The sequence below is a fragment of the Diceros bicornis genome, chromosome 10 (assembly GCF_020826845.1).
Source record: "Diceros bicornis minor isolate mBicDic1 chromosome 10, mDicBic1.mat.cur, whole genome shotgun sequence".
NCBI lineage: Eukaryota > Metazoa > Chordata > Mammalia > Perissodactyla > Rhinocerotidae > Diceros > Diceros bicornis.
This window is the reverse complement of record NC_080749.1, coordinates 25,987,554-26,012,992: the sequence shown is the minus strand read 5'-3', so window position 1 is coordinate 26,012,992 and position 25,439 is coordinate 25,987,554. Positions and strand designations below refer to the sequence as shown.

The window sequence follows — 25,439 nt, the reverse complement described above, 5'->3', positions numbered from 1 at the left end:
GGAAATATTACTGAATAATCATTGTAAAACATAAGGTATATTTCTATCGAGTAGCGCCCATAAGGAAAAGAGCCAGTATATATATATAAAATATTTTATTATTCAAAAGTAACATGTATTGTGAATTTATAATATTACAGGCAGTATGCTAAATGTTTTACATGCAGTAGCTAATTTACCCCTTGTTATCACCCTATGGAGTAGGTGCTATTATTATCTTCACTTTACAAATGACGAAATTAAGGATCAGAGTGACTGAGTTGCTTACCCAAGTATCAGAAACAAAATTTCAATCCAGATAGTATTGCAACTGCTTCGTATGAAAAAAATAAGTCTCAAGTCAAATGTCAAAAGGAAAAGTTTTAAAAATAAGAGGGTTATTGAAGAAGGAAGTTTCTACAGAGTAGATTTCAAAAGTAATCCAATTTTTGAAAACCAACTAACAAGATAAAAATCAGCCACAGACTATGATAAATAGAAAAGGAAAGAGTAAACAGCTCTTCTCTTTCCATTATGCCAGAGCAGGAAAGCTCTCAGTAGAATTAAGTATCGTAAAGTAAAGACAAAATTAAACTTTTTTCTAAGCATAGGCACAATTAACCTATGAAAATTACTCGCATTGGATGGTAATGAAGCAGATAGCTTAGTGAAATTGAGAACATATCTGATTCACCATAATGGGATTTTCAGTTAGATCAAATCAAGCGTTGTATTAGTCACCCTGAGTCAGGGCACATGCTGATTAGCAGGAAGTGTCACAAAAGAAAATTTCATTTTTTTCCAAGGCCAGAAGAGCCATGATTAAAGATAATAGTAAATATTTATTATATCCGCATATGAGGGGATGTCATATAGATTTCCCAGTAGTGTGTGAATGCACAGCTCTGTCTTGAATGTCCTGCTACTCGGTGCTTTGTCCAGTAAGTTCCAGTTCTCTACCTGATACCAAAGAGGAAAAGAGATAAAGTCTTACCTGCTTTTGAAAGAAGAGGAGTTCACAGCAATTTCTCATGCGATAGAGGAATGGAACTATCTTTGTGATGTTGTGAACAGTTGGGAGGGTGGTTAACAAAATGACAGAAAGCGAGGACAGTACTCACCATAGGAGCAGTGCGGTTTTAAAGATCTCTACGTTGGGGATCATCTGACTTGGATTTTATCCCAACTCTACCACTTCATGTGTGATGATAGACTATAAGCCTTTACTTTCAAGTGTTCAAATTTCTCCTTCTGTAAAGTAGAGGGTTTGAATTAGTTGAACCCGTAAGATTATATATTTATAATATTCCTTTAAATTATCACTGCCTGTATCTGATAGAAGTCTGTAATTGGATCCTTTTTAAAATAAGTCTAGAATATACAGAAATATTTTGGTATTTCTTTGAGATTCACCGTTCACGCAGTTCCGTGATGAAAACCATTTCCGGGCTTTCAAAGGTGTGCTTCTGCTGGGCCTGTTCATCCCTTGGCAAGAGGACATTTATACGATTTCAGTTACGTGGGTTACGTATTACAAGTTTGAATGTGCTTACTTTTTGAAAATATTACTTGTCCATATGTTACTAGAGGTTCGGGGATTCGATCGGAGACGTAAAAGACACTTTCCACTCCAAACAAATGGACTGAAGGTATATTTTATTATATAGAGGATAGTAAAGGTGACAGTCTGCAAACAGATCCAAATAGGTCAAATATTAAGAGGGAAAAAAACATCAGCCCGACTGGAAAGGGAAAACACCCACATCGGCTGAAGAGAAATGACACAAATCAACCAGAAGGAGAAACACCAGGTTAACCGAAAAGAGAACACATCAAATCAATTACTTCATATCAAATCAATTACTTCACATCAAACCAGGTACTCACAACATCCATGCCCCACTGCCGGGAGAGCCCTGTCAATCGACGCGGCTGGGCAAGGATCACACGTCCTGGGCAAGGCGTCCCTTCCACAGGTGGAACTCTCACCGGGTCTCAGTTTCCAGCAGTTTTTATACCATCAGTAATTTTCAGAGTAAGCAATTACAGAGTTTGCAGAGCAAGCATTTAGTGTTCCCATGTACAAAATGGTTATCAGTGGCGTATGTGCACTGAGCCCCCTGGCTAACATCCCGGCCCAGTAGTTGTGTACGTGCATTGTTCTCTTTGGTTATCGTCTCAGCCCGGCACAGATGGCCAGTCCATCCCGTGCTACGACGCTCCAAGAGCCTTGAAATGTTACAACTTGCAACTCTCTCCGTGGGAGAAAGGCCAGTTCCCGGGAAAAGGCCAGTTCCCACCACACAGAAAGCAGCTTTGTATTTCTTTTTGTGCTGGTGGCTGTAGGTCAATGGAGCAGCCAAACATGGCTGTACTCATGTCAAGACACCATACTACTTGATTTTTCTTCTGAACAGTCTATATCACTGTATTTTTATTCTGCAATTATTTTTTACCCTTTTTGCTCTCAACACTTAGTTTTTCCTGTTTTTCTTCAGATTACTGTTTCAAGTAAAACATTTTGAGAGAGGGACCGTCATTCACACAAAATGGCGTTCAAAATAAAATTGCAAATTTTTTATGGAACGATGATATTTGCAAAAATCACACTATAAACGATTTATGGTCCAGAATTCATTCCTTTTTAAATTAAACTTTTTAAATTAAACATAAGCAATGGACACTATTGTCAGATTTGTTTCTCTCTTGTTTTTGCTTTTGACAGATCTAGATAACGTGGAGGGCATTGCTGTGGACTGGATCGGAGATAACCTCTATTGGACAAACGACGGCCACAGGAAGACGATTAATGTGGCCAGGCTGGAAAAGGCTTCTCAGAGCCGGAAGACTCTTTTAGAGGGAGAAATGTCACATCCCAGAGGGATTGTGGTGGATCCTGTTAATGGGTATGCAATATTTGATCAGCTTCATATAAGGAAAATGATATTAAATTTGTTTTTTACATATTCAGTTGTAGTAAGTTTTATTTAAATTCACATGTGAATTCACACGTGAATGGTCTGATTGGGAAATGGTATAGTCATTTAATGATTTCTCCTCCTGGAAAATGTGCTAAATAAACATGTCAAAATATATTGAACTGAAATAAATAGATTATTTGTATGAAGGATATATTTGCTGGATTTATTCAGACAAGCACAATAATTCTCCATTTTAGACAACCTGACACCAAGATAAATAATCAATTTAATCAGAGAATCAATCAATTTAAATTTTTAAAGGCTATTGAAATTTAATATATTCAAAAAATAGCAGTTTTTTAATACATTTACTGTGAGCCAGGCATTTTGTTAAATAGGTTACTGTGCTCCTATTCTGTAATTCTCACAATAATGCGTTGAATTAGTCACTATTCTCATCTTGTTTTACAAAGAATAGATTGGTAACCAATCTGCAAAAGACCATTCAATTATTAAGACACTAGGTAGATATTTAAACCCAAGCAACCTGTCTCCAAGACTTTACTCATAGCTTCTACACTCTACTACTTTTTACTAGTCTAGGTTGGTAATCACATAATTTTAGACATGACCATAGTTTCCACGTAGTGACATCATTGTGTATTATGTGCTATTTGTTTCAGGATGGCATATTTTCTGTAATTGTTGGGAATACATTTCCTTTGATTTTTATTCAGAGCTATTACCTGAACACAAACAATACTGTGCATATAGAAATTTAAAGAAATGTGAAAATTCCTAACAGAATCTCAGAATTAAATGAATGTGTTGTATATTTTACATGTATAGTTGTTGTATGTGGTTTTTATCCTCTCCATGGCTTATTTCTGTTTCAAAATAGCATCATAAAGTGAATGTTCTTTATACTTCACTAGACACAAACAACAAATACTTAATTGAATAGGAAACTTGTGACTCTCTTATAAACCAGGATCACCAGATTGCAGTTCCCAGACTTGTGTTGAGAATAATTCCAAATGCAATCAGAGTGCTTCTTCCTAGGCTGACACCTAAGCAGCCAGCGGATGAACTCATTGTATGTGTTTTTGTAAGGCATAATTATAAAGTAATTTCAGTGATTTTATGTGTGGCTTCCATAATTATCTGTTCTATTCCTGGACTTTTAAACTAAGTCATCTATCTGACCTTTAAACCAAGACAATCTTAATTTTAAGAGAAAATATTTATTCCACACTGTCTAAATGTACTTGAAGCAAGATGTTTCAAAAATGTCTTAAAATAGCACCTTCCTTCTCAGTATTCTGTTAAAGAAAAATATTTTCTGATAGAAAAGGGTCTTTGTGGTGCTCAGCAAGATAACACAAATGTAGAGGTCATAGAATTATATGATTTAGAACGAAATTGAGAAGCCACTAGTCTCTCTTCAAATTCAGGAATCCCTTTCAACACTTCCCTAATAGGCAGGCATCCAACTTAGAGTTGAAACCTATAGCATCTACATAGTTCGAACTATTTGGGGGCAATTCTGATTGATATGACATTTTTTCTTTTCATTGAGGCATCTGCATCCCTGTTACATCTGTCTACCAACTGACCGTATATTTGTCTCTGTGCTACAAAGAATGACTCTATATCTTTTCCATGACACAGATTGTCAAATAGAATACCACTTATTATGCACCAACCTGAAAAACATACAAACATATGTATGTGTGTATACACACACACACACACACACACACACACATACACATACACGTTTTTTCCTTAACAATATACTATGCCCAGAGCTCTGCACTAAGTATACAATGGTTAACAAAACAGGCACAGCCTTAACCCTCATGAAACATCTTGTGTTATCTGCAAGGTGAAGGGTGGGGCGATGGAACAACAAATAAGTACCGAATGAGCAACTAACGTAATTTCTACAGACCGAAGTGATGGAGGAAAACAAACAGGTTGACATGATGGAGACTAGCAGATAGAAACCTATTTAAATAGGTTTACTGAAAGGCCTCTCTAAGGAGGCATCATTTAAGCTGAGATTTAATTGTAGAGAAGGAATCAGCCATGGAGAGTGAGGCAAAGAGTATTTCAGATCAAGAGAATGGTACTTTCGAAGATCTTAAATTGGGGAAAAGCTTGACTGTCAGAAGAACTGAAATGAAGACAGTGGGCCTGGATTGTAGATAGGAAGGGGGAAAGTGACTGAAGATGAGCTTGGAAAGGAAAGAAGGGCCTTACCCGCCATGATGAGAGCTTTGTCCTTTGTCTTCAGTGCAAGAGTAAAATAGAAAAGTGATATAATCAGATTTATATAGTGTTTTTTAAAAAAGAAAACAACTAATCTTACTGTTCTGGGGAATGGATTGGAGGGTAGTAGAAACAGAAATGGAACCATGTGAATTTAATTGTCCAAATAATCGTTTGATCCTAATATAATCTTAAAAAAAGAAGGCCTTTTAGTTTGGAAAACTCCATTTAAAATAGCATAATATAACTTTAAGCAAAACATTTTCAGAAAAATAAACCTGATTTATTTACATTTTTTTCTACCATAATACCTATTTGGAGTTGTACACAGAAGCAGAGAATCACAAATTTTCTCTACCGTAATAGGTTATTAACAAAAATTAATTATTTTAGATATCCTTATCAAAAGCTTGTTAACTAATTACAGAATCAGTAAAGGACTTATCCATTTATTTCTTTATTAAAATATATTATTGATTACCATATAGATCAATAGGTATCAGTAATACAATAACTGTCCTCAAGGAGTTTATATCTGGTGTGCTTGGTGTATACACATCCATATACACACACACAATTATCTATAAAATTAAATAGAATGAAATACGTGCTTTTCAGAAATTCACTGAGGTTTTGAACTCAGAATTGAGCTGTAAAGGATTAATAGGATTTCCAAATGAACAGAGTTGGTCCCAGGGGCTTGGGGTGTGTAGTCATAAGATGAGTCTCTGTACTCTGAAGTGACAGTATAAGTAATCATTTAGAGACGGGGAAGTTAGTCACATTTTGAGGTGAGATGAGTTCATTAGGGCTAGAGCACAGGGCATGTGAAGGAATAGTGGGAGATTAAACTAGAAATATGCAGAAATCTTCAATATTGTGATTAAAAGTTTGGATTTATTTTGCTAACAGAGTAACTGGAAGGTTTTGAGGATAAAAGTCACATTTTTCAATTCATGATTTAGGAAGACAAGTGATAGCAATATGACAGCTGTATGAGAAACAACCCATTAGGAGTTCCCTTTGAAAAGGGATGAAAGACAGACTGTAGCATTTGTAATAGGAATAGAAAAGTGGGGATTGAGACAGAAGACACTGAAAGAATAGGATTGGCAGACCTCAACAATTGTTGAAATGGGAATAAAGCTGGAGGAGGAATCAATTATGATGGCATTGTTCCTCAAGTTGATAGCAACAGGTGAACTCCCTCCTTTCTAATAATGTCACATATAATAATTTATATTAATAACTTAGAAACCTACATCTCTAGTTCTGATTTCTCAAAATATTGTCCATATGAAATATGTCCAAAGCTTAGTGTGTATTTCCCCCCAAACAGGATCTTCTGTATTCCTATCTCAATTAATAGTACCACACCTCCTAGTTAATAGCTAGATATTATGTGAGCAACTAAATCAAGTTTTTTAACAGTAAAATTTATTTTACTTCCATAGCAGAGAAGCTCTTAAGGATTTAAATATTTCTAGAATTGACCACTAGATAATACAATTTAATTTGGGGACATGATTAATATCAACAAAACCAAGTTTGGTGCTGCAAGATACAAGTACAAACAAGAAATAATCCCTGCCCTTGATTATTTTAATTTTTAATTAGAATCATCAGACATACAACACCATCAAATACAAGACATAAATGCAATAGACAGTATAAAACAACTAAAAATATGTCACTAAGAAACAAAGGAAAGAGCCTATTTTGACAGAAAGGCTAGGGATAAACTTTATCAAAAAATTGCATTTGAACAGGCCTTGAAAAATAGAGGTACAATTTTTCTTGCCATATTAACAGAAAGCCAGTTTAGCTTAATTTTTATTTGATGAATTCCCTGAATCCAATCTATAAAAATACTTACGTTAGTTCCCGCTTATTTTATAGGTTATATTTCCTATTTTGTATGTTTAGGAATCATCACATTTGATATTGATTATAATGCTTTCACAATATAACTTTTAATCAGATAATGAAATGGGTAGATGATGATCACATATCTAGTCTCTGTCAGGTTGGAATCACTTATTTAAAATTTTGTTTTCTTATATTTTGTTTGAATAAAAATAATCTTAGGTAATGGATCATATCATAAACAATTCTTTCTTTAAATAGCAAAACAATAGAAAATTTGTTTAGAATATCCAGAATTATCCCCCTTATGTGTTTGTGTACATGCATGCCCACATGTATGTGTGATCTGGGTTGGAGAATCACAGAAAAAAAATGTTACTATGATCAAAAGGAAAAGCTAGAGGGAAAAATAATTGCAATTTTAACAATATATAAATTAGCAACAACAATAAGACTGCACTGATTAACTGTGTTTAAGATTTCAGGGAAGTATCAATACAGATGAAAAAGTTGTATATTCCCCTTTTATATGGTTGATTTATATAATTGAAGTCAAGTAGTTATAGCTAGCTAGCATAGGATTACAGCAAATGGAATAACTCTTCTGTTTGTTCCTAATTTGTCCCAATAATAAAACCATGTGATCAACATGCAGGACACAAGATAAGCATATTGCCATGTTTATGTCTAGGATTAGAATGTATTTTGACTTAATAAAATTCACCAATCTCAATATACTTCCTCAGGTCTAAAAAGGCATATGAACGTGAATGAAACTGTTAAGAGAATTTAAAAAGAGTGTAATTGGCATGCAATAATGGCTGATGTATTACATCCTCAGTTGTCTCAAATCTGCCTGTTTGGATCACAGTAGGATTATTAGCCATGGATACAGATTTTTCCAAATTACCTCAGAAATTCTTTAGAGTCCACAAAATGTGGGAGACAGAGGATCAAATAAGGGTGTTTCTAGGGCCAGCAGCTTAGAAAAGCTTTAGAGCTTTATAAAGTTCTATATGAATTAAAACCTAAAATTTAATTAATAACTCAGGAACTTTCACTTGACCCTAAAACAACACATGTGGAGGGCTTTAACCTTATTCATGAGGGAATTGGAACATTAGCTGAAGGCCCCCTCTCCCACTGTTATAGCTTACACAAAAGATTTGTTTTTAAAGGCAGATGCTTTTGTCTGAGATAGAAATTAAAGCTCAAAATCTCAAGGTCAGTCAACTTGCTGTTATTAAACTTATGTGCAGCTAAATCATCTTCTGTGGGTTTTGGGGTAATAATAAGCAGCAATAAAGCATAGACAATTTGCATCTGGAAGACAAATTAGACCTGGCCAAACAAACCCAGTCTGACTGTGCCCTTTAGAACAAAGACAATCCAATTGCCTGTCTTAAAAAAATAATAATTCATCTGAGATTAAATAAAGTCTGGAATAGATCATTAACTGTACCACGAGTCCTCATGTCCCTCAATCTTCTTTTCAATCACATAATTCATTATATATTTTATGAAATGGACAAGATTTAAAAATAGTTAGTAATGCCTCAAAAATCATTACCCAAATTTGGTATCAACACCAAAGAAATTCAATATTTGGCACTTACCATTAGGTTAATTAATGAATGAGGCCAATAAGTGCAGTAGAGGTGGTAAAGAGTTTTCTGTAATGTGTCTAAGTAGACTGGCTCCACTGAACAAATCTTTACTTCCCTTAGTACTTTACAGGTGCCCCCTCCCTTTGGCAGATAGGCATTTAAATAGGAAATCAAATCAGAGTGTAATTAGATTTTATGTAGGTGCCAAACCTGAGGAAGTGTCCCTCTGTACTGTGGCTAGTGGAAATAACATGTGTGCGCTCTTGTTTGTAATGTCGTAGTTGGATGTATTGGACAGACTGGGAGGAAGATGAAATAGATGACAGCGTGGGAAGGATCGAAAAGGCTTGGATGGACGGCTTCAATCGGCAGATTTTTGTGACTTCAAAGATGCTGTGGCCAAACGGTTTAACTCTGGACTTTCACACCAACACATTATACTGGTGTGACGCCTATTATGATCATATTGAAAAAGTGTTTTTGAATGGAACTCACAGGAAGGTAAAAGACAAATGATGCTGTTTTTAACCCACAGGCTTCTTTCACAGAGCCTTGTTGTGTTGTGTTAAAAATACTTTCAAGTTTAATTTTACTCCACTGAGGTGGCTGCCAGTAGTCTCTGTGGGGTGACTAAAGGAGGCTGAGCATTAAGTAGTACAGCCGGCACTTGCCTCCAGGAGACCAGGCCCGGCTCACTGTGGTATGCCAGGATTTGTGGGATTTTTAAAAGAACCTCTTGGGATATGAGAGCTGTTTTAAAATCCAGTTTTTCTACATTATTGATGAGTTTGCTATGACCAAGCAACCCAACTCTATTCAAATATCTTCAATATTTGCAGCTGAAATTTAACATGTATATTACGAAAAAGTAATTATAATGCATTTATTTGAGTAAAGAACTTCATGACACTGGAATTGAAACACAAGAATGAGCTGAACTTCAAGCCTACTGGTATGAATAGATATCAACGTCATCTTGCCTCTTTCGGTAGAATCATTGAAAAATGATCTGGGGTAAAATTAAGGATGCAGTTGACTGTGTGACAGAGGCAGTGTTGACAAAACATCACCTCTATGTTTTATCTTATAGTTACCTCAGCACATATAACATTATGACCCGACTACAACTGTTTAGTTAAATAATAGAAAAATGGAATGTTAAAAATTACGAAAATGCTTCCTTTGACACTACACTTCCTTCTTCTTTGGAAAGGAAGACAGCACAATTGGCCAAACCTATTCATTATGAATTCTGCTTGAGAAATCCATAATAAATTAATCAGTTAAGACTAGTTCTATCATTGGTTCAATCACTATTCTCTAACAATGCTTTAAATATTTTTCCCCAAATAAATAAAATTGATTGGCATTTAACGTAATGTCACATATTTAACAGAAGCTAAATAAATATTTATGATTCCTTTGAAGATGTTGCTATGTACACAGAATACATAACATTTTAATGGCCAGTATATGTTAGCCTGCATGGAGGTGAGAAAATAAAAATAAGAAAGTCTCAATTTATTCAATATATGAAAATTTGGCATGAAGAATTCAGATAAAAGGAGAAAACTTTGAATTTATAACCCTACATTTTTTGGATAAGTTCCTGAATTCTCTAATATTAAATGAAGTGAGTACAAAATAATTTTTCATATTGTATACAATATCATTTTATAAATAGTGAAATGTGAAAAAGTATTATCAGTATTGGAGATATTATTCCTTATTCTACAACTCTACATGTGAAACAGGACTCACCACGTTATTGCTCTATTTAAACAACAGCAAAATACAACTGGAATACAAAGAATATATTAAAATAATCAGCATTGAAATTAGCCAGTGAGCCTTGTTTATTTACTGCTAATAAATGAATCTATGTTCAAAATTAAAATCTCTCCCTTCCTCCCTGTCATCTCCTAGATTTCTTCAATTTGCAGTGCCCAGATTAAATAAGAGGGTCTCTTTCACTCCCAATGTTGTAAGACCATGTTACATCCCTTGGCTATTGGATGAGCAATATTGTCATATACATACTGACACTAATTACTCAGATCAATTTCTATCCCAGGATATGATACTGGAATATCATAAAGAAAAGAGACAGGGAAATGTGTCAGGCAAAGTCATTTTAATGTTTGCATTTCTTGACCATATATATAAGGCCATATATGAGAGAATTTAAATGGATGATATGTAAATGGTCTCCTTCAAATAACATGTCCTAAAAACAGAAAAATATGCTCACATTGTGAAATCCATTTTTCAAATACACTGAAAGAAAATATGAGTTAAGATATTAGTTAGATCATTATCTGTTATACTTATTTGAATATCATTTTCTCTAAATATTTAGTTATACTCTAAAGGTTAGTTCTGATTTTTCACAATGTGTTTATATTTTACAGATTGTTTACAGTGGGAAAGAGTTGAACCATCCTTTTGGACTGTCGCATCATGGGAATTATGTGTTCTGGACTGATTATATGAATGGTTCCATTTTTCAACTAGATTTGATAACAAATGAGGTGACATTACTGAGACGTGAAAGACCACCCCTGTTTGGGCTTCAGATTTACGATCCACGAAAGCAACAAGGTATTAAAAACCAAATAAAATTGCTTCTGAGTTTAACATATAATAATATTTCACAGTAGTTGCAAAAAGATTTTGACAGTGTTGCTGAAGTTTTATGATAAAAGATGTCTAGTCATTCCAAAGTCAATCAAATCTTAGACTTTGTTACCATAAAAATGTATTATTTATTGTTCAAAATAGCTTAAGTGAGTAACTCTGGGAATTCTATTTGAGTGAAGGTCAAGGTTTTCTCCAAATACTTCCTTTTTCATGTCATCTTCACTGAAGAAGACTGTTAGTTAAAGTGAAAAAATCCTCTTAATGTTTTCAAAGAGCACTGTGAGCAGCAAGAAAAATTTTTAGTGGGAAAGGAATATTAAAAATTCCCTTAAGGGGCCGGCCCGGTGGTGCAAGCAATTAAGTGCACATGCTCTGCTGCGGCAGCCCGGGGTTCACCAGTTCGGATCCTGGGCGCGCACCGATGCACTGCTTGTCAAGACATGTGGTGGTGGTGTCTCATATAAAGTAGAGGAAGATGGGCATGGATATTAGCCCAGGGCCAGTCTTCCTCAGCAAAAAAGAGGAGGATAGGCAGATGTTAGCTCAGGGCTGATGGTCCTCACACACACACAAAAAATTCCCTTAAAAAATTAGTGGGAAAATATTTAAAAATATTTTAGACAAGGAAAATAGTATTTTAATATAATTATTATAATTAATATAATTATAATAGTATTTTAGTATAATTATTTAATTAGTGTCATGTACATTTAAGGAACATTTAATTATTCTAGATGAAATCAAAGTGAAATAATCTACCATGATATGCATGTATTATTAAAATCAGGTAATGTATATTTTATGTACATGCATTATTAATATTTATTAGGCCATCCGCAAATAGCACAACTGAGAACTTAGGTATTAAACAAAGAAAACAGTTTAGTAAATTATGTGGTAGACTTTTTGTTATGAATCTAAATAGTCACTGTTCCTTTTTTTAATGGAGATATCCTTGTAAAAAAATTAATAAGCATACATTTTAATAAAGTTAGGATGAAAAATTATATCCTGAGTTTTTCATTGTGTATGTTGTCAATACAGGAAGTTATCTACCAACAGAAATTTTTTGAAGCTATTTCAGCTAAATCAGAGATTTTAAAAGCAAACTATCTCATTCAAGGGCTTCATTTTTTTTTCTACTCTATTAAAATTGCCTCACTGGGATAAAAATGCAATTTTATAAAATAATGGAAATATATAAAGTGAGAAATGTCAATAGTTAATAAAAGATAAAATTATCTTTAAAAAGAATGAAAATGAGGGGCCGGCCCGGTGGCGCAAGCGGTTGAGTGCGCGCGCTCCGCTGCGGCGGCCCGGGGTTCGCTGGTTCGGATCCCGGGCGCGCACTGAAGTACTGCTTGGTAAGCCATGCTGTGGCAGCGTCCCATATAAAGTGGAGGAAGATAGGCACCGATGTTAGCCCAGGGCCGTCTTCCTCAGCAAAAAAAGAGGAGGATTGGCGGATGTTAGCTCAGGGCTGATCTCCTCACAAAAAAAAAAAAAAAAAAAAAAAAAAAAAAGAAAAAGAATGAAAATGAAATTATTTGAGATGATATGAGCTATAATTGTGGACAAGAAATGAAGAATAGAGGCAGTTGCCTAGATAGATCAAATGGTAATATTTTCTGTTATATCCACGTCAACCCTGCTCCCTCTACATTGTAGTTTGTCTACACTGAAGTGAAGGCAAGGCAGTGAACAAGAACTACCCTTCTCGTCTCCTGTGGGGTCTTGTTTTCTGGATTGTTTTTCCCTCTAATTTCACAATCATTAGTTTCCTGGATTTCATTACATTGATCAGTATACAATCCCATTTCCCATTTCCATTCTTTTTAGAAATTGTTCATCTTGAATATCATTGCTAAACTCCCTCTACTCAAATTCCATGATGTTTTAACAACCTTCATTTTCTTTAAACTTCTAATTGCTGTTTTTTTGTGTGTGTGTGTGTGAGGAAGATCAGCCCTGAGCTAACATCTATTGCCAATCCTCCTCCTTTTTTTTCCCCTTTTTCTCACCAAAGTCCCAGTAGATAGTTGTATGCCATAGTTGCACATCCTTCTAGTTGCTATATGTGGGATGCTGCCTCACATGGCGGGAAAAGCAGTGTATTAATGCATGCCCGGAATCTGAACTCGGGCTGCCAGTAGCAGAGCACATGCACTTAACTGCTAAGCCAGGGGGCCGGCCCCCCTTCTAGTTGCTTTATAGAGTTTTATACAGCACATGGGATGAGAAATGCCCCAGCTTGCTGTAAAGTGGGCTTGGGCTTAAATCCGGGTCTTAATATTTCCTCCTTCTGAAACTTTGGACACATAATGAAAGATTTAACAAAGATAAGAAATGCTTTCTTCATAAAATTCCTGTAAGGATTAAATAACTATTTGTTATATAAGAGTAAGACTGATTTAGAATAGTGCCCAGCACACAGTTTATATTAATTAATTTGCCCTTACCATTTCTGAATCAGTAGGCATATATTTTTAAGTTTCCTTACATATAAGCATTTAAAATAAATACTCAAAGAAATAATGTCTCACAAACATATGTAACAAAGTACATGCTTCTGACAGAAGCATGAGGAATGCATTCCTATATTCATGAGGAATATATCTGGTGTTCCAGACAGTAGCATTGACATATAATTGCTCCTATCCCTTGGATGGACAATGTTCTTTTAAAAGTGATTTTTTAAAATTTTTAATTAAAGGGACATTAAAATGAAAACTTTAGCCCTGATTACTAAAATCGTGACACAACCTTTGTTGTTGAAACCATTATGTTCTCTCTTACTAAGAGAATATGTAAGGCAAAATTGATTATTTTTCATTAACTTAGATGAAATAATCAATTAGTTTGAGTTTTCTACCCAGCTTTTATGTAGCTAAGGATTGACTAGTACTTAACTGGATCTTTTGAACAGACAATACAATATGCCTGGTCAAAATCTTTTTCACTCAGTCAATAGACATTGAAATTGAATAACCTACTTAGGATCTAAATTTCTAGAACCTTTTACTACATTGATCAAAATAGCTAGATTATGAAGCAAAATGCATCAGATGTCCAAATGCAGACATATTATCTTACCAGGTTATAATTTTCTCTCAGTGGTGTTATCTTACCATGACATACCAGACATATTCTCTTACCATCTTATAATTTTCTGTCATAGCATCTTTCGAACATCAGATATTAATAAATATTTAAAAACATATAATCATTGGCACATAAACTTTGGTTATATACTGTCCTGTTAGACTGTTTTTCTCAGGGTAAAATAATTACACTTGAATAGAAAACGAAATTCCTAAGTAGTACATATCACTATTTCGTCATGGAATGGAATAAGCTAGTCTTATATAGCCTTGTACTTTCTCTCTCTCTTTCTTTCTTTGTCTCTCTCTGAGAGACTATATTATTTATATATGGTATATATAGACTATAGTTACTTATATATAGTATTTATACCTATGTCTGTGAATATATATACGTATATATAAATACAGAGATCTTAGATAGATAATACACATACACATACTACCCCACAGGAACACTATGAAAAATATTCAGGAATTTTATTAATGAAATATCTAAACTCTTTTAGACTTGATGTCAGAAAAATCTGTCGACCAATTTGACGTCTCTAGATCAGGAAAGACTCTTGTCAAATTGTTTGGTAATATACCAGCTAATTTCAGGAAGGTAGATATATAAACATACTAAACAGAAAACTACCTCTAGGAATGAATCCCTAAGTAATTCTTAGGAATTTAAGGTCAAAACATTTTTCTCATATGCTACTGTTGTTTCTTCTGATTTAATTGATAGGCTTTCCTTCTTTTTCATTTACATTTGGTGTCTAGAACTATTTGTATCATCCTGTCCTGAAATTCCTCATATAAAGTACAGCAATTGTATAAAACCAACACACTTTTACCTTTTTATTGTCTAGGCTCAGAAGCACACTCTTATTTTTTCCACATGTTTTAGAAAATCAAAACTAAGTACAATATTCTAAAAAGAGTTGACGAATAATAGTATCCTATATCAAATTAAAAATAACAAATTAGCTTCTTTGCCAAACATATGAAAGTTATTAACTAATAATTAACTGTAGTTATAACTACCAGGAAGTAGGCTAAACATTCTTATTTAAATCTCACAAAAGACATTTAATATAGGTACTATTGATTTCTTTTATACATATGAGAAACCCAACGATTAGGCAGATGTAGCCATTTGCCCTCAGGAAACAATGAACCAGGGATAAATTGGAATTCAAATTCAGGTTTGTCTGACCACAAAGTATTTTTGTGTGATAAATTTATGTGGCCAATTTTATTTATGAAAATTATATAACTACTATAATTTTAGATAGAAGGAAAGGAACATGTGTTTTCTTTAGTCATTATAATTTTATTATTGATAGATTTTGTACTCAAAACTTTTTTTTTAAAGTTCCCCTTGACTACCATTGTAGAACCCAGGATTTGGAGATCTTAGGTTACAAAGCACTAGTATAACAGACACAGCAATTTTTATTTAATGCGTGACATGTTTATTAACCACAATATTTAGAGATCTAGTAAGCTTTAGGTTTAGTGAAAGTGCCATCATCACAAAACTTCTCTCTTTCTTTTCAAATTTCCCATTTTGGCAGTAATCAGCGTTAAAAAATAACCCAAAATACTGACTAGGCTCTTAATAGTTAACACAAACACACACACACACACACACACACACACACACACTTATATAAGTAGCCTCAAAGTAAGTCAAATGTAAAAACAATCTTCAATGAGCATATAATTCTACAAGAGAGAAAAGTAAGACACATTTTATCTATTCCTCAGATTAACTGACATCATTCAAAGTTGATTCTTCTGAAATTATCCTAGATAAAATATATAATTCATCTGGACTCAGGATCCCACTCCACCAGTCTATCAAAATTTTAGAATGAATGTGAAGTCTAATTTCTCTTCTAAACTGCAAACTAGACTCTCTCTCCATCAAGTAGAAAAAAGAAAATCCCCGTAGGTTTATGTGTGTCGTATTAGGTGCAGAGACTTCTAGCTTCACATATGATAAAACTAGAGAAGTCATGAGTCCAGGAGGCATATGGGAAAGGGGATTTCTTCCTTATACTTTTTTGAAGAAAATTCAGATAAATGGAAGAATGAAACAGAGAGATTCCTTTGTGCTGATGGTTTATATATTCTTCCCTTTGCTAGAAATAAAAGATACTTTATTAACAAAAGTTAAATTGCTAAGGTCTAGAAACATTGATATATTAACATAAGCTTGTGAAATGTTTTCATATATCATTTGTATCTTTATTACTGTTCTATGCAAGTTATAATACACCTTTAAATAATCTACCTTGAAATGCAAAGTATGTAGACAGTATATACCTATACTTACTTACATACAAATAAGAAAATCTCTTTCATCTTGTTAAAACAGAGGTATCTATCCACTTACTTGTACCTTGTAACTACACCCCCAAATGATTGTTTCTGTCATTCAAATGGCTAACTAAAAGTTACATTCATTCATTCATTTATTCATTTATCAATTCAGCTAATGTTTAACAAACACACACTCTGTGCCAGACACTGTAAGGGGCTGAATAATTCTACTTCAAGACATAAGATTGGGAAGAAAAAGACAAAGTTTCTGACCCAGACAGACTAAATCTTGAACTTAATTTTAAAAGCTAATCCTCATTTGTTTTCCATGAATATTTGATTTTTTTTAAAGTATCTGCTTCCAAAGTAACTTAATCTAGGATTTAAGTTTGTTGTTTTCAGTATGTTATTTTTCTGTTATTTTTCTTGGTGGCTCTGATTTTATTTTGTCATGTATAAATAAGTTAGAGTATAACAGCATGAACTTTAGATTAAGAAACATCCTTGTTTCTCCTTATTTAGAAATAATAATGATAATAATTATTATCTACAAATAAATAATAATCCTTAGTCAAAGTCCTTGTTTTTAATCAGGATTATTTCTTATTTCTAGATATTAGAAAAGTCGTTTAAACCTTTAGATCTTCAATCGTCCCACCTGCAACTGAGATAACCCTACCTTATAAGTTTATTATAAAAATTGAGTTAAATTAAATGTGTATGTAAGGTAGCTAGCCCTGGGACTGATGCATTATGGATTTTCCATAATGATAGCTATCAATATTTAATGAGTGCTTTCACTGATATTTATGTATAAAAGTTTTTTAATGCTGTTTGTAGTCAATTGTATTTTTGAGAGAATATTTTCACATGGAAAGTTTTGCAAGCTACTGGAAATTCAATAGACTATCACATGAGCTCTATCTAGAATATGTTCAAGTAATAAATTCAAAAATATATTGGAATACTACTAAACTAAAAAACTAAGCAATTCTGATGAGAGGTATGGAATTATTCAAATTAATTTAGATTTTGGATTTCTCTCTTAATATATAGTACTCACAGAAAAGGGATATATTTAAAAGTTTGAATAATGGTAATTTATTTCTAAATATTTAAATTTCATATTCAATGGAATGGTTAAATATGAGTCATGCTATTGAATTAAAGAATACGATGTTAAGCATAGACTTTTAATATGAAAATATGTCCTGATATATTGTTTTCAGTACTTTCTTATATCTTACTGTTTTAAACTTTTCATATATTTCTCAAAATGTTTTGAATTAATTCTAATTTTCCAGAATCTGAATGTTACTAAAATAGTGAATACACAATTTAATCCTGTGTATAATGTGCATAACATAGACAGAACACCTGAGCGTCCTATGAAGTATTACATTTTTATTCTATGGTCATGGAATAAACATGACTATATCTAGAAGCTGCTTAAAAAATTTCTGTATTCCTTGTTGGAAAAAGCCTGAACTAAGCTTAATTATCCTCTGAGTTCAGAAATTGATGCTATAGCTTTAAATTATTAGCCGCCTCAGCTTTCAGATGTATTTTTTATTTTTTTATAAACATACCAAATTTCATTTACTTCTCAGAATAGTGAAAGGAAATGATTATACATTTTAGGTCATATCTTCTGATCTGTGGGCACACAGTGATAGTCTGGGGGTGAGTTAAATATTTATCGCATACAGCAACATTTTGAGGGTTTTTTTAACTTATTTGTTAATATTCTCTACATAGCACATCCAACACTTGAGGCCCACAGTATAATAACCTAGTCTGTCACTTTAGTCACATTTTTGGCACTTATGTTTTAACTGCCAATACAATATTAATCATTGTATTATTTTATTGTATGTCTCCAAGTAATTAAAAGCTCTTTATTTTTAACATTTGAGTAAGATCTTTGATATAATCAAACTGTTATTTATTAATACCTTCAAAAATGCAACATGGTGTAAAATGACTCTGACTTTTACATTGCCAATTGGATTGCTAGTGTTGTAGAGTTCTTTGTAACGTTGTATACGTATATAGCTAAGTAAATATACTTTCTTCCTTGCCTTTCCAACTGGTAGGAATAAATGGCATCAAAATCGTGATTACCTAAATTTTATTTACTCTTACCTTCACCTTTATTAAACCGAGTCTCCAGCTTCTTCAAAATTTTTTCTCAGTTTTATCTCAGTTTCCAGGGGTGCCTCACATATGTTCATGAATAATACCTTTACGAATGTCCCCTCGTGCCTGCTTTATTGATGACTGCTGTATGCCTCCTCAGTGCCTCTGCTGTTTAGGTCCACTGGGACAACGCTTTTACCCTTGTGCATTCTACATTCTCCTGGTACCGGCAAGCCTGCTCATCTTTAAGGCCTCACAGATAGCCTGTGCTCCTTGGAGTCCTCAGTGCTCTGATATGCCGATGTACTCCATGCACAAGAGGGAAGACTATCCCACCCCTTTCCCCAGTGCTCGTTTGCTTACTATTCACTTGTGATCCAAAGCGGTGTTCCAAGTGATGATGGTCTACTTTCCAAAGAACTTAGGCTTGAATAGACTAAGGCTAATTTAGGACACTATCCTGGACAGACACCATTCTGTCTTTTCTATCCTTTCTCTCTCCTGGTACCTATCTGCACACAGACCTCTGTCTCCTCCAACCAGCGTGCAAATTCCTCTTCCTCTTACCTACCTGTGCATCATATTTTCAAACATTTCTGAATTTCATTCAGGATTCAACAAGAATCCTGATTACCTTAATGAATATGTAATAAACATGTACACATATGTGTGTACCTTTTTATGCCTAGATATGTCTCCTGGAAAGAATGTGAACCTGAACTGACTAACTTTGGGTGGAATCAGAGTTCTCTGACACATTTGCTTCCCTCCTCTTGCAGGTGACAATATGTGCCGAGTGAATAACGGCGGCTGTAGTACACTGTGCTTGGCCATTCCAGGGGGCCGAGTATGTGCCTGTGCTGATAATCAACTTCTGGATGAAAACGGGACAACTTGCACATGTAAGTTTCTTTTCTTGTTACATTCTTTGTTTATACGTCTTTTTTTGAGGACAGAAGCAGATGAAATGAAAGGAATTAAAATCAAACTTGGAAAAAAAATTTTCGATAATTACCTAGGTGTAATTCTTTTTAGACTACACGTAATTAACTGAATTCATATCTAATATACAGATGGGTAATGATAACGATGAAGTTTCGCAGAGTATCCTGTCACTGCTCCATGTAGTTTAATAAAAAATATAAATAAATATACGCCATAGAGGAATATATTTCATGAAATTTTGGGGGAACCTCACTATCAGTAGTTGTAACTAAAAATGCACAGTTGTTTGTTACATAGATGATATATTGATGCACACCATAGGCCTCAGATTACTTTAAATAGCTTAGTAAGCTCAGTTATCTATATTCGTGGTGAAGAACAAGGAAGGAGGCAAAAAAGAGACTTCTAAGGGATTTCTAGACTTTATCAAGATAGTGAAGTAACTGAATTGATTGGCCTGGATTAAGGGCACTTGATTAACTTTTGCTGACATTCTTCAATTTACTGCATCTTGTTATTCCAATGTGACCATTTTGAAATTTGTCCTCTCTACACATATCACATGCCTTAAGCACGATAACAGCAACAGTGCTATGTATATATTGAGTACTATATAAACGTTTTTGGAATTATTTAATTTTGAATTGTGTGTTACTCATGATTTTCCAGAGAAACAGAACCAATAGGATGTATATATATAGAGAGAAAGAGATTGTTAAAGGAATTGGCTCATGCAATTACAGAGGACAAGTCTCAAGACCTGCTGTCAGCACGCTGGAAACTTGAGAGCACCAATGGTGTAGTTCCAGTTTGAGTGCTGGTAGTCTTGAGACCCAGGAAGAGACAGTGTCTCAGTTCGAGTATTGAGTACAAAGGCATGAAAAAAATCAATGTCCCAGTTCAAGGCAGTTAGGCATGAAGAATTCCTCCTACTTGCAGGAAGGTAGGCCTTTTTGTTCTAGTCAGGCCTTCGATTGGATGAGGGCCACCCACTTTGGGGAGGGCCATCTGTTTTAATTTAGTCTACAGATTCAAACGTTAATTTCATCTAAAACGTGCTCACAGACACATCCAGAATAATGTTTGACCAAATATCTGGGTACTGTATGGCTTAGTCAAGTTGACACATAAAGTTAACCATCACAAATTGTTAAATAAATATTTTATGTATTTTTTCCTCCATCAGTTATAAGGATTTTCTCTAGGGAGGCAGAAGGAGAAATAAGTGTAATAAAGAAACTTCAATTTATATGTAATGTCTTATTTCTTCTGAAGAAGAAAAGATATGGAAAAGAGATTTTTAAAAACTGGCTTAATAAGTGGTAACATTTGAGAAGTATAAAAAAAATTAAAAGTGAAAAATCTACTTATAATACCACTATTCAGCAGTAAAATACTAAGACATTTTGATGTGACTCCTTGTAATTATATATCCCTGGAAGTTATTATTTTTTCCACTACTACTAATAATAATCATAGGTACATTTATTGAATTCTTATACTGGATGTGGCATTTTGTAATAATTTTTCATGATTCTCATTAGTCCTTACAATAATAACATAAGTAAGGTACTATTACTATCTCATTTTATGATTTAGAATTTAGACTCCAGGGTTAATAACTTTTCAAAGTTCATGTAATTAGTAAGTGGAATATTTGAAATTTAGGCCCCAAATTATTTCATTTTGGAGACTGAAGTCTTAATTATGTTGTACTTTTCAAATTTGGCGTCATACTATAGTATAATTTATTTTGTCCTTCATTTTTACTTAATATGAACATAAGCATGTTATCCTGTAACTAAGTATTCTCTGTAAACATGATTTTTAATGACTTCTTTTTAAACCATTTATCTTCTTTTCATACTTGATGTTTGGTATTATTTCTGATGCATTATTATAGGCTATTTGTGTCCTTTACTGTTTATGATTCTTTCTGTATTTTATCATATATTCCATGGTCAATTTGGTACATATTCTTTACATCTTCTTTAAGCATTTGAAATAATACCACTAGTTTTAAATTCTATTACTATTATTTTGAGTTTCAATATTTGAGATGAGGACTTCAGCTTCTTTTATACTATTGTCTTCATCTTCCTCAATTTCAGTCTTTATTATAATTTAGAATTTCTGACAAGGAATATTATTTTGAGTCATCAAACAAAAAGTCTCTTTATAAAAATGTTTTGACATTTATAGTTAGTTGATCAACTTTACAATATTTTCTCTTAGACCTGGATCAGTGTTTCACTAGTTGTATTGCTTAGCACTCGAACTTTTAGTTCCCCATTGTTTTTTTTTAATTAATTTTCACTGATGTGTAGGATAGGTGCAGTGTATCTTGAAGTGACTTTTTCAAGAAGAGTACAAAGAATGTGTACTGTGGAGCTCTTGTGTATTGTAAATATGTCTCCTTTGCCTTTATATTTGGGTAGCAATTCTTCTGGATATTAATTCTTGGCTAAACAAAATTTTTATGCAAAATTCTATAAGTACTCTTTAATTCTATTCTGGGATAATAGAATTCAGAGTACAAATATAAATTTTACTTCTCTGGGCAAGGTATATTTCCATTATTAGTAGGATTTTTAAAACTGTAAGATAATTCCTATAGAAAATCTGAGGCATATTTTCTTTGAGTCATCAGGGGTTTCTATTAGTTTGTTCTGTCGTATTTGTAATTCCTGTTTTGTTGTTGTTTATGTATCATCAGATGAGAAAAGATCTACCAAGACCCATAGTTTGTCAATAGATAGGAATTAAGCATTGCTTTGAACGACATAAAGTCTATCCAATTGCCTGCTAGGCTAAAACTTATCTTAGTTATTGAGAGAAAAGCTATGGTTTATGTGCACATTTCCTAGTTTAATTTTTAGTATCTTCCATGGTTTCATCTAAAATTATTCTCCTGGTATAAAATGAGATCTTTCGCTATCCCAGCTGAAAGACTCTGACATTTTGAGCAGATAAAATGCATACACACACACACGCACACGTACACGCAGATATATACAAATAGTAACCTTTAAGGGCCTCCACCAGGTGTCATCCTGCCTTTGCTCTACCCCTAGACTTCCTCTCAAGGATAGGAGGTAGCACTACAAGGATCTCCTTTTTTGGTAAGCACAGACCCTACAGTCGTACTGCAGGAGCAAAGGGTTTCTCTTCCTATTTAAAGATCGACATGCTTATTCAATTTCTAGTGGTATAACTTAAAGAGATTTCTGATTGAATATTTAAATCTAGTCTTATGCATGTTGCAAGAAAGTCAAAATTCCCTTAAGATAGTATCAATAGAATGAACAGAGGCTGAATTATCAGGGATTTTTTGAGTTTTCATTCTTCATCTTTGTTTTCATAGTGAGAAATTGGTGGGAGAGTGTATACATCGGGTACTAATATCTAGATAGCTATTTTTAAGCTTGAAATTTTCTAATTAATTCTTTAATTTTAATTGTGTGAATCATAATTATATGAATCATTGGCTTCCAAATTATATTTCCTATTCCCTTTATTCTAATGCCCCATTAAAAACTTATGAATTCATCATGATTTGGCATATTTATACCTATATCAATATTGATATGGAAAAGATATTGATCACTGGATATCTCTATGTAAATAAAAATTAGGTGACTTTTGGCTTGTAAGGAAATACTATACACAATGTTGGTCATGTAGATGATGTTAGGAGACTTATTGTAACTGTATACATGTGATATACATCTGGTGAAAGGTAGAGAAAATTTTTCTGAGATTATTGGTGTCTTTCTAATACCTATAATTCGTTGATGAGATAATCCCAATGTAATAAAAGGGGATAAGAAGGAAGATTATTTTATCTATACTTCTTATAGTAAAGAATGTTAAATCAACAAAACAGGTGAGTTCTTATTTGAGAAACTGTTGTTGCATTTGGCTATTAAATATTCTGTATCTTTTAATATGACATGCAACTTGCCTAGGTTCCTTTCAAATATAATGGGAAAAATCAAGAAAAACGATTATTAACTCATTTCTTACAAAGAACTCAAAGTGTGTTTATATAAATTATTCCAGTTCCTATTCATTTAATGATAAAAGTTTTCTAAGGATATGTTACCCTTAGTTTGCAGATAAGGAAATTAAAATGCAAAAGGACTACAAATAGAGTTCATCGTTGCAGAGTATAGCACAAAACAAATATTGGTGTGTCACTAACCTCTCACTAATGCTGATTCCTCTGGGCTTCTCATTTAGTTCAGGCTAGATTATAGTCTTGTGAACTGGTCTCAACTGGATTAACTGTAATCTGAGTTAATAAGCAGAACAAATATACATGTTACAACCCTTGAGATATGATCGTCCTAGTTTCAGTCATCTTCGTTGAATTGACATCAAATAAACAAAAACCAACTGGCAGATGGTCAGGCAAGAATTAAACACCAATGGTTGTTTCTCGATGAACTTGCAGCATAAGGCTATGCCAGAAGAGGCATTCACCCAGCAGAAAAATATTGGCATGCTACATGATTGATTAAGGATGAATTCTAATGCCATGCCTGGAAGGAATCAAGAATGAGAGTAGGCTGGACTCTTTGTCCTTGTGAATCTTGTGTGTCATGGTCAAATCCTCTCACAATGAGAAATGAGGCGTGGTGTAGCATAGTAACGTACAATTTACTGCTCTGGAGAAGCATATGTAAAGCCAGTTGATCAATTATCAAGTGAGTTTTTAATTTATCTTGATACTTTTGTGGGGAAAATCACAATACACAAAATTAATAAATGATGACATGGATAATCCCAAGAAAGTAAGTTAAGCTCCTAAAAAATTATAGTCTTTATCTTGTTAAAATAGCAGGGTAATTTTCTCTAGAGAAATGAGACAGTAATTCTTTATATGCTTCTTTAGTGGCCTGAAAAAAAAACCAGAACTCTCCAATATGCCTTACTAACAAGAGAACATCTTAACCATTGCAAAAATATTGGTCATCCAAGGGTAGCACTGCAAAATTATATGTCAGTGGTACTCTGTGACCTTCTTCACCTTCCAGAACACCAAATATATTCCTCTGTCAAAAACAGTGCTCTACTATGGCGGAGCCATTTATCTGTTCAGCTGTGACAAGCCTTATGTTCTAGGATATATGCAATCTAATGTGTAGTAAAAAGTTTAAGGCAGTAAAAAGTTTAGAAGCCCCATCCAGATGAATATTTATGGGCTTCTGAGCATAGGAACTCACAAAAGATTATGTACCACTTAGGTTGGCTGCTCAGAAGACCACTCTATCTAATGAAAGGTCATCCTGCTATGATCTAGAGAAGAAAATTCAAAACCCATGACAACATTTTTCACACTGCCTTCCTGTATAGGCAAGCTTATATAAAGGCATCCAACAAACTACAACTTAAGGTTTCCTTTTAGGTTCTTCTCTCTCCCAGCTCAAATAAAGGGATAGTTAGAAATTCTGTACTCCTAAAATGCAAAAACAAGCAATTTGTTAAACAAATAAACATGTCCTAGTGTGAGACATTTAGGGACAATAGGAAAGTTTTATTTTTTGTATTGGGACTAATAATTTTATGACGAAGTTACCATAATTTTGATATGATCAACAGCAAAACATCAATTGAAAGAGAAGACAAGAATTAGTTTAGAATAGATT

General features: G+C 33.6%; 1 protein-coding gene across 1 annotated transcript in view; it reads left to right on the top strand.

The window, feature by feature from the left end:
* The window catches only part of LRP1B (LDL receptor related protein 1B), a 1,024,768-nt gene that overhangs the window by 262,471 nt on the left and 736,858 nt on the right, over positions 1 to 25,439 (top strand). Inside the window, exons 9-12 of the mRNA XM_058548897.1 lie at positions 2,705 to 2,885; positions 8,929 to 9,148; positions 11,059 to 11,248; positions 19,623 to 19,745. Of these exons, the coding sequence (XP_058404880.1) occupies positions 2,705 to 2,885; positions 8,929 to 9,148; positions 11,059 to 11,248; positions 19,623 to 19,745 (714 nt within the window). The remainder of the gene's footprint in view (positions 1 to 2,704; positions 2,886 to 8,928; positions 9,149 to 11,058; positions 11,249 to 19,622; positions 19,746 to 25,439) is intronic.